This window comes from Kryptolebias marmoratus, linkage group LG13, assembly GCF_001649575.2.
Source record: "Kryptolebias marmoratus isolate JLee-2015 linkage group LG13, ASM164957v2, whole genome shotgun sequence".
Taxonomy (NCBI): domain Eukaryota; kingdom Metazoa; phylum Chordata; class Actinopteri; order Cyprinodontiformes; family Rivulidae; genus Kryptolebias; species Kryptolebias marmoratus.
Window position 1 is genome coordinate 23,963,339 of NC_051442.1, and position 11,036 is coordinate 23,974,374.

Consider the following 11,036-nt stretch of genomic DNA (forward strand, 5'->3'; position numbering starts at 1 on the left):
TGCAAGCAATCCAGCTTACATCACATCTCAGCTTTAAAAGCTCAACTCCACACTCTCTATTTCTGAATTGAGAAAGCTCCTCGGATGAGAAGCGAAACGTCTTCAGCTACAGAATAGAAGTCCAGTTGTTTTTGTTTTTTAACTTTTTTTTTAAATTTAAGCAACAGAAAACGAGGAGCAAGAACTTAAAGAACATGAACGTGGCATGGAAAAAACACAATGACATGAACAGCAGACCAGAATGAGAGGATGGAAAGGAACGACCAGAAGGAATGAACAAGCGAGGAGTTAATGAGAAGAATCAACCTCGACCCCCACTGGAACGGCCTTGTGAGAGGCGTTGACCATGACCCTCTCTGAGACACTAGAAGGTGGAGAGGCGTCGTTGATCACTACCCTTTCGGAGGCTGACTTCACGTTCAGAACCCCCACCGACACTTGGTGAGAGGTGTTGTCATCCACGACCCCCTCTGAGGCTAGATGAGAGGTGTCATCGTCAACGACCTCCTCTGAGGCTAGGTGAAAGGGTGTCGCCATGACCGACCCCCACTGAGACACTGGAAGGTGGAGCGTCGACCCCCACAGACACTGGAAGGTGGAGCGTAGTTGTCGCCAACCCCCACAGAGACACAGGAAGGATTAATTGTCCACGGGACCGGCTCTTGAGATGACGAGGCCAGCTCTGGAGATGACAAGACCGGCGCTGGTGATTTGGCAGGTTTGGGTGATTTGGCGGACTTGGCTGGCTTGGGCTTTGAAGGCTCTACAGACGGAGCGCTGGAGACACTGAAGGCACTGAAAGTGGCTCTGGAGAGATTGAAGGCACTGTAGAGGACTGCACTGGAGGAGCAGAGAGCGTCAAAGGAGGAGCAGAGAGTGGCACTGGGGATGGTAGTTTGGCATGCTTGGGTGACTTGGAAGAATTAGCAAGCTCGGGTGAAACAGCAAGTTGAGACACTGCAGTTTCAGACTGAGGAGTTGGTTCTGGGCTATTAGGTGAGTTGAGTAATTGTCCTTTTAGATGTGTAATTTTATTATGGAGTTTGGGGAATTCTGGTAGACAGATGAGACCAGGATGGGACAGGAGAAGCTTTTCAATGATGTGACAGGTGGTGAGATTGTGTTTAGGGTCCAGATTATTTCTTGTTGAGGAAAACAGTTTGTGGATCTGAGTAAAAATGTCCAAGATTTCTGCAGGATAAAACTCAGAAGCAGCTATGTGGGCATAGAATAAAGAGGGATCCAATACTGGAGACTGGGGAGATGACTTGGGAACGGGGCCTAGTGTACTTGGAGCAGATGAAGTCATGGTACCTTCTGTGGATGGTGGAGGCAATGGACTTGCCACGGCCCTCCTTTGCCGACGGCAACAATGAGTCGCTGGAGAGACTGCTGCCAGACAACAGGGCCCATCGAGGAAGCTGAGAGGATGTTCCGCCCGTAAATCCATAAGGATATTGGCCTTGTTCTCCACAGAGAAAGTAATGGAGTTTATTTTATTAACAAAAACTAAATAAATAAATGCTGGATAAACACGTTATAATCTTACCTGTGATGCTTCACTTGAAGTGGTAGCTCCACCTGGTTCACTCTCGTCAGCCATCTTTGAATTTGCTCCTCCCCCCTGTGACGTAATTTCAACACCTTTCTACTCGTACCCACAAACTTGAATTTGTGTCCACACAGAAGAGAAGACTTTGTAGTCATTGAAATTAGAGTTGTGTTAACAAGACCTAGCATTCACAGCTTTTAGATTCACATAAACACAATCCTTATCCACACAATTTCTCAGACTCACATATATAACAGCTGAGTTTTGTGTACAAGACTTACAAATACAAATATGAATGTTAGAACCATGCACATATATTTTGACAGTTATTCCACCCTTACATTTGGAGCTAAACAGTCTCATAATTCACAAATGTGCAGAACTTTTCACACATGCACAGAACATTTCTTAAATGCGCAAAACAATTCACATGTGCACAGAACAAGATTTACAGCTGTATTTCTGATGCAAACACAAATATATACTGATTTACAAAGTCCTTCTAGTCTGTGAATTATGAGACTGTTTTAGCTCCATAGTAGTCACACTCTGTTATTATTTCCCATCACAAAAAGGGAATCAGTGGATGGTTTTCATTGATACTCTCAGAAAGTACCAATTAGAAGAATGTTTACAGCTGATTAGGTTTTGGAATCAACCCCATTAAAGATGACCAGCTGGGTGAACTTAGCTAACACAAAAATGCAATAACTCATCCAATTTTACAAACAAAATTTAATGACACTTTTAGAGAGAAATTGTTGGGTGACCATCTACAACAGATCAACTTTGGAGTCACCCTAGTTCAAGAAGTCCACCTTAACTAATCAAAATTGGCCAACACAAAGTGGCTATAACTTGTAATGGCAGAATTTACTATAGGGTAACACCTGTTGTTTATAAGTCCTGATTATGTTATGACTTCTGTTCCAAGTCCCATGGGTTCTCACAGAATGAACTTGTTTATAGGAGTGATGCTGAGTTGTCTCCTCATGGGAACCAAACTGACTTGCTTTTCTTTAACTCCTCCTTTTGGTCCAGTATTTCAGTGTTTTTAATAAAAGCTCCTGTGTTGATTTGGGGGGGCGAGAGCTTTGATTCAGAGCTTCCCCGTTCAGACCTGGGACTGTTAATTGCCTTTAATGCTCTCTATATTTTGTGCACAATATATAAGTAAACCTGTTTGAGTGATTTCATCTCACAGTGCCTGGAAGCAGTTTTGCTGCCACAACAAACTCAATCAATTTTACAAATATTGAGCTAAATTAGATGTGGTAGTAGCTGATAGTCAAGCACAACACATACCCTAAGCCCTACCACATTCCACATGATCTCTCAATATTACATGACTGTGCATGATGTCAATTAGGTTTGAACAAAATACTGTATCTATAACTTTGTCTCTTTTTAGCTCAAAATGATTTTAAATGAAAACTCTGACATGTAAACTGGCAGGTAATAAGAATTTCAATGAATGCTAGAACTTTAATGTTTTTTTTTTTGTGTTCATCTGACAATTATCATATGACCTCACAGTAGGTCATCTGACACTGATTTAATTTTTATATGTATTGTTATTTTTCTGTTTAAACTACTACTGCATTGTTATCTCATATTATTACTTTAAGCAGGTCTCTGTAAAGTTTAAGATCTTGTGTCTCAATGAGATTAGATGTATAAAGGTGAAATAAAAAAAGGCTCCAAATTTTCTCCTGTGACTCTCCAGGAACTAATCCAGACCTCCTCTCCATCTATGACCTCTGTCTCCAGCTCTGGTAACTCTTCAAGAATTGGGTTGCCTGCTGGAGGTCTGCAGCAGGGCAGTATCACCATGACCACTGTCAACTCACAAGTGGTGTCAGGTAACCATGTGACTACTTGCCCAAATTTTTAGTAAATTGCAATGTCACATTTCAAAGCATGAATAGGGATTATATGAATTATGAAAAAAGTTTACAAGTTATTCCTTCTTGCTAACATTTGCTAATATCTATGGCATCCATTACAGGAACAGCACACATACTGTAGTTATGACTCAGATCCCTAACATTCCTCATATACAGGTTTTCGCAGTATTTTCAACCCATGACACCACTAAGGTCTCCAAATTGTTTGTGACTAGTTTCTTTTTTGATTGCTTTCTTCGCATATATATGCTACCAGAATATCCAGTTTAGTAAAAAAAAAAAAAATTTGATTGGCTTTTGATTAGACATATTTGGATATTTTTGTTAGACTCTGTGATACTTCTGATAATGTTATAGAATTATTTTCATGGCTGCCAGTAACACAGAGTTTCTGGATAAGTTGTACTTTTACCAGTCCCCCATAAATGCAGTGGTTGTCATTTTGTACCCATACATTTATTACTTATGTGCCTGTATTATTATAGGCACCAGCTCCCTGCACCACTGCACAGGATGAAGCTGGTATAGAAATTTAGTAAATGGTTAGATGGATATAACTATGGTGACATGTATTGATTTGCATTAATACATTTTTTTTATATCTTTGCTGTTAGCTAAAAAAAAAACTCTTTACCAACCTAATTTTGTTGATGAAACAGCAAAATAAGAAACTTCTCCAGGTCCTGCAGCCTCACTTGAAGCTCACTAACTTGGGGAGAAAAAAAAGTATCTTGAGTACACAACCCAAGCACTCTCCACATGCTGGTGTCAAAAGTTGTGCTGTTTGTATAAAACACACGCACAAAAAAAAAAAAAAAACCAACCCTCAACTTAATCTGCCTGATTTAACAAGAACTGCTGAAATGTTTTCATTTCTTTTGATATAAGATTTTGGTCTGTTCCAAAATTATTTATTATTAGACCCAAACAGCTAAGTGCTGCAAAAGCCTATTTTAATCATAGTGTTTATTTTTCCTTCTTTTTCTCTTTTTTTTTTTTAAGCCTGAGCAGCTTAGCGTTCTGAAGGCCTATTGTATTTTGAATGTTTATTATTTGTAGCAAAAATAAATTGCTTTTTGGAGGCCTAAACATATTCAAAAAGTCACCAAAATTTGTGCATACGTCAGTCCAGGGTAAAATTTACATGTTTTAAGGGTTTCGTAAATGTTGCACCACTAACTGCTCAACAGCACCCCTTGAAAACTTTCAAAATACCCTTTGCATTGATCCAAATTTTACGTAGAAGCATGATTTTTGGTACAGGTGTAGAACTCCCCAAGACCTACAAAAAAGTCAATCAAAAAAAAGTCATCAATGCTCCATACCAAACAAGAAGTCGGCCATCTTGGATCAAAGGTCAGATTTTTACCCCATTTTGGACATTTATAGCATCGGCATTTGATGGAACCTCTAGGAGTTTTGATTGATCGGTTTCGAACTTGGCCAGTTTTTTCATAAGGCACGGGAGAGCTTAAGTCATTAAAACAATAAGTTTTTGTGCATGCTGAAGGGGTGGGGCCAGGCCTCCAAGTTTGACATCTCGCCATAAAAACATGAAATTGTAATATCTCCTACACAAAAACTTACTCAGACACCAAACCTTTAGTGATTGATCCATGTCTGGTCCACGAAATAGTTCAACGGTCAAATCACGACGTCTCTTAAGCCATGCCCCCTGAGAACAGGAAGTGTGATATTTTACTTTGAAAGGTCCATCTCTTACCCTGCTTTCTTTCGGAGCCTCTTTTTTACATACTCTCCAAAAAAAATTTAAACCATGGATCTGATCAGCTGGTCTTTCAACGCAATTGATCAAATTTTCATGACAGGAAGACAGAACTTGGGAGAGCTCTGACTTACCCTGAGGGGACATTTTCTTGCTGAATACACAATGGATTCCTGGAGGAAATGGAACATTATCTGACAATTTTTGTCTTTGGAAGATCTTTGCATATTTGAGTTTTTGATAACAGGATTTCTGCTGTTTGGATTAAGCAGTTACCTGACTTATCGTCAAATTCGTTTGATGGGTTCAGCGGTCAACAATCAAACTATGTGGTTACGGGAGCTGAATCGCAAGTTGGACTGAATTGCAGTTCTGGAACTCATAATATGGGTTACATATTGAGGAAGTTGATCGCTTAAATCAGGCGGAATGGTCCTGGAATTGGGCTGTTAGGATTCGCCATTGAGAAGTATCAGCAAGACTTTTCAAGGCAGACGGAAAACAACCCAGATAGCAGTGGACTCCGGGGCGAATTCGCCCTAAATCGGCTCAGGTCCGCCTTACTAATCCACTGATCGCCCCACCCCCAAAACAGTGAACTGTTAAACAGCGAACCTGCTGTGCAGATGGAGCGGATCCGCACATCGTACGTGCTCATTTTAAACCATTCTCGGTTACAGCATTGACGTCATTCGGAGTTAGAAGTTGGACAGCGACAGCGTCTCCTTCAGATCGTTCACTTCTTGCACAGTAAGTAAGCTGGTAAAACTGTTAATATGTGCTTGTTTGTGCAGATGGAAAAGTGTGTGAATGTATATGATATGTCTCTTTGCTAAGTGTAACTTTGTAATGACCAGCGACCTTGGTTAACTAGCATTTGGTGCTAGCTAATGTAGATTTGAGTTAAAGCTTGATAAACACCAATAATATTTTGTTTATGACTGATCATCGCTAAATGTCCGCGATGTCTCAGCTAGCAATGTGTGCATGCTAGCAGTGTGTGTATTGTAGCATGTTCCGCAGTTAGCTTTATAGCATGTTCTGTAGCACGTGGTTCACAGCAGTTTACGACAGGAGGTAGAGAAAGCTGCAAAAGAAAAGGGAGGGAAAAGGTAACCTCTGGTTGTGGATCTGTACCGCGTGGCTGAGGCAGACAACAGCTAGGAATAAAATAACCGTTCAGCTTCCACGAGAGTCGCACTTTGTGTGAGATACCACGCATAACAAGGGAAAGCGTTACAGTATGTTTGTATGTTTTCTACCTGACTATGTCACTGTCATGCAGAATCTGATTTGCAAACAGAAGAGAAAGAAGAGGACATTCGACCAATGCGAAAGTGAAAGGCGATGTAAGCATCTTGTAGTTTTATATTTCCACGTAAATTCAACTTTAACTGTCTGAAACACACATGCAAAGACAGCTGTAAAAGGAAAACAGTGTCATGCAGACAATTAGAGTATACATCAGAGGTGTTCAATTCCAGGCCTCTAAGGCTGGTGTACTGCAACTTTTTGATGTGTCCCTTGTCCAACACAGCTGAATGAAATGGCTGAATTACCTCCTTAGTATGCTGTCAAGTTCAGAGTCCTGCTGATGACCTCTATAATTAACTCAGATGTGTTTAAGCAGAGACTCATCTAAAAGCTGCACAACACCAGATTAAAGCCTATATTTGCAGACCCCTGGTATATATTGATAAACAAATAACTCGGGATACAAAAAATAACTGCAGCTTGGCTGATGACAGTTTGAGATTTTTTAATATTAACATGTGGTTAAGTACAAATGAAGATGTGACTGTTATTAATATATTACAATACAGTATAATTATTTAGGGAGGTTATGATGACAACTGACTGTGGTTGTAGACATTTCTTTGGAGATTCGGGTGATGACTGTGAGGAAGATCAACAGAAGAGGAGAGCCAGGGTGCAACCCAAACCCTCAACACTACCACAAGCTCCTGCTGTTCCGCCACCACCTTGTCATGTGCAGAGGAGCTGCACAGTTGTCCTGCCTCCACCGACACAAGTTGAAGGTTGGCCAACAGAACAGCAGCAAACCTCTTCTGAGAGCATCATGTACACACCTAACAGACGAAGAGGTAGAAATGACTTGGGCTCCATTCCCTGCTCTCGTGAGTAATGCATCATATAGTTATACGATTTTGAATAAATATTTGATTGTTTCCCTTTGTATGTTCATCTTCTTGGTATGTGCTCACCCAGAGTTTCCATGGGGCACTAAAATGCATTCAGAAGCATATAATGGATTTTGTTAAATGCAAGGCCTTAAACAGTATGAAGGGGGGGTAATATCATATTGACTTGTTTTCCCTTGTCAAAAACATTCCTGGAGTGTTGCTTTGACTCTCTCATGCATGTTTGAGAAGTCCTTGAATATCTCATGGCAACCATTCAGCTGTGCAAAACACCTGGATGAACCTAACACTGTGGTGCAGCACCAGAGTTTAGGTCTATGTCCCGAACCCGACTGGATATTCAGACCGGCTCCAGCTGCAATTAGATGCTTGATGTTTGGCTAGGCCTTCTGTGGCCTGTTTTTAATAAGCCTACAATATAAAAAATAGATTTTTTGATTTCTGCAAACACCTTGTGTCCTGACGTTTAAAAATGTCTTGGCATATGTTTAAAAAAAACCCAAACAAACTTCATTGTGTTATTCCAGTTGGATTGAAGTTGATTTATTTATATTTCCATTCGTTCTAACAGCTGCAGAAGTCCATATAATAAGCTTTGCTGGAACATATAAAACACCAGCAAGAGCAACTGGCTGCCAAGGTCAATTATTTGACCAGCAGGCTGAGCCCATCTGCCCAGGAGATGGATGTACCTGTCCCTGTCCAGTTTCCACTGTCATCAATGGCAGAAGTTGACAGCTTTGAAGACTGGCTCAAAGATCCTGCACATTTCCAACTGAAGCAGAGTTTGGTGAGTTCTTTTCTTTGTGCTTTTCATTGCAATTTCACTTTACATAATGAGATACTAATCTACTGTTATTAGTGATCAGTTGTTGAGACTTCAAAATCCATAAAGTGAATGTTAACATTTCTATTCATTTTTTACCGCTGCTTTTTAATTTGTTCCATTATAGATTAACTCCCTGGCAGCAATTGGGGGCCATGACGCAAAATGTGTGACTTGGAACATCCTGGCTCACATGTTCAATGATGATGTTGGAAAAATGATCAACTGGAAAGGTGTGAATGGGAAAAAAATCTTTCAGCCAGATGGCATCAAAAACATTGCTCATATGTAAGTATTTGTAATAAATATTTTTAAATAAGTATATATTCAACATTAAGCTGTTTAGTTACTTCAATCCAGTGAACTTGCCTTGTATGAATCTGTCATATTTGCAAATAAGATGTTTAAAATGTTTAAATTTGACAAACAGTTTGTAGAATTCATTGCTCATCAGTATAATTTACACCAGTAAATTAGGTTGATCCAACTGAATTTTCGTGCATAAAGGTAATCTAAAGCAATAATGTAGCTTTAAGAATTAAAGGAAATATTGAGCAGGCTTAATGGATTTGAATTCAGCTCCACTATAGTAAACAAGTTAAACAGACTGTAACAGATTCATGTGTCGAGGTTCTTTTTCAGGCTTTTCAAACACAATGCTGAATGAAACTACATCTAAATAAATTTAACTAAAATTGAATTTATTGCAAGCTTAGACAATTAACTAGCATGATTTAGCATGTGCTGTTCCTCTGTCTTCGTGATCTCTTCTTCACCAGGGTTGTCATGTCACAATAGTCTGAGTTTTTGCAGAATATTTATTTGGACTAAATTTTTTTTGACAAGAAATCAAATAAATACTACATTTTAACAATTTAAGTTGACAAAATACACTGACTATTTTTGTTATTTTGACAAACTTTATTTCTATATTTAGAAATTATACAATTGCAGTATGAGACTAAGACAGATTGTCTGTTTTGGAGAGCATTACCACAGTGTGTACCTGTCACATTGCAAATTGTCATTATGAAATTATTTGTCAATATTTGAAGTTAATTGTCATTATGAAAATCTGCTTTTGTGATTACAGATTGTGTCAGAAAAAATCGGGTTGCTGATGCTTCCACAGAGCAGGATGTCTGCAAGCATGCCATCAGGTGGTTCAACCTGGCAGCAGATAGGGGAACCTCAAGGTGACGCACTGCGACACATGAGGTTCACTCAGCTGATAATGACATGTGATTGACTGTTATGTCCCTTCTGGCTTATTTTGTTTATTGTTTGTGTAATTGAAAGTGTGTGTTTATCTGTGTTAATTTTTGGTTAATTTCTAGGTTAACTTATTGTTTAACTGACATAAACATGTAACTGATGTAAGCAGTTTTGAAAATACAAATACATTTATAAATTTTCATCACGTTTTCATGTTTTTTGTCTCTATTGTCTTGTTATTAGCCACTTGTAGCGATGTGTTGGTCAATCTGGTGTTTGTGCCAGCTCTTTAAGTGTCTCGCCAGAATAACTCATAGGTTGGAGGGAAAGGGGAAGCGTCCAGACAGGCTAGGTCCGGCCCTGCCCATAGATCTTCAGGGAGATTGGTGGAGGTAACTGTCCTGGTACAGAGCAGGAAGGAGACAGGGAGAGCGGTACAGCACAGTTTGTGGACAGCAGATGAGATTAAATACCCAGAGACCCCGTGCATATACAGGGAGATGATGCAAACGACAAGCAGAAATACCCTTTACTGGGATTCTAACAATGCAACAGTGCTACCAACTGTGTCACTGTGGAGCTCCAAAACTAATTTACACATAGCCTAAGTCTTTTGCTGCTTCACAATAAATCATTTTCATGTGTATAAGGTTAAATTGGTGAGATTTTTATGTAGTCATTTCTGGCTGGTAAGCAAGTTTATCTGTATTTACTTTTGTTAACTCATGATTAATAAAGAATTTGGACCAAATGAGTTCACCTCCGATATAAGTATCACAAACGGGTACAGACCATATCCGGGCCAGATGACGTATTCTATGAACGGGTCCAAAACGGATCCGGGCTGGATGACATATTCTATGAACGGGTCCAAAACGGATCCGGGCCGGATGAGGCTCTGAATGAGTGGATCCGGATAGGGTCTGGCCCAGATCCGTGATCCTTATCCGTTCTGGATCCTTTGCGGTGTGCAAGTGGACTCCGATCTGGATCTGTTTTGTGGATCCATTCCAGAGCCTACGCTACATCTGGAACTGATCCATTTGCTATCTGGGAAGTCTGTCTGAACCAAAACAATTACTGTTTGTGAATTTGGCTCCCCTAGGCTGACCTTGGTCAGCTTTCTCAATTTCTTCTCAGAATTTTATGTAAACAAGATGCTCTTCCCCCTCTCTCTAAGGTCTCTGCCTGTGGATCTACTCTGGGCTGGCTGATAAACATTCCATCACATTATCAAAGACAATGGCCTCTTGACGTGATTCATGGACTTATCTGCAAACACACATGCACACACACACACTCATACAACATACACCACATCGTCTTCCACCGCCTCTAAACACACACACTTTCCGCCGTTTCTGAGTCATCTCTCTTACTCCACCCCCCCTCCCCTCCCTCTTTCATTATCTTAGTTCATAATTCTTACGTCGGCTGCTTAGCGGGCTTTTTGGTACTTTTAGAAACTTCTGTACCGTTAGTTTTAGCATTGTCATGTTTTGCCTAAATCAGCATTTTTGGTGTCTCAGACGGTCGCATTTTTAGCACTTTTCATGTGCAAATTAGAGACAGATGTGCTAGACCTATATATTAATGATACATATCACTGAAATCTGCAAGCTTTATATTTTCAAAAGAGGTGTAACAT

General features: G+C 39.9%; 1 protein-coding gene and 1 long non-coding RNA gene across 3 annotated transcripts in view; both read left to right on the top strand.

The window, feature by feature from the left end:
- pknox2 (pbx/knotted 1 homeobox 2) overlaps positions 1-11,036 on the top strand; it is a 278,934-nt gene that overhangs the window by 243,613 nt on the left and 24,285 nt on the right. For both annotated transcript variants that reach the window (XM_037979124.1, XM_017437059.2), the window contains one exon: positions 3,279-3,414. In XM_037979124.1, the coding sequence (XP_037835052.1) occupies positions 3,279-3,414 (136 nt within the window). The remainder of the gene's footprint in view (positions 1-3,278; positions 3,415-11,036) is intronic.
- On the top strand, positions 7,059-8,334 carry LOC108248340. The gene is made up of 3 exons (XR_001809125.2): positions 7,059-7,323; positions 7,919-8,137; positions 8,301-8,334. It is a non-coding gene; the product is annotated as an uncharacterized LOC108248340 (long non-coding RNA).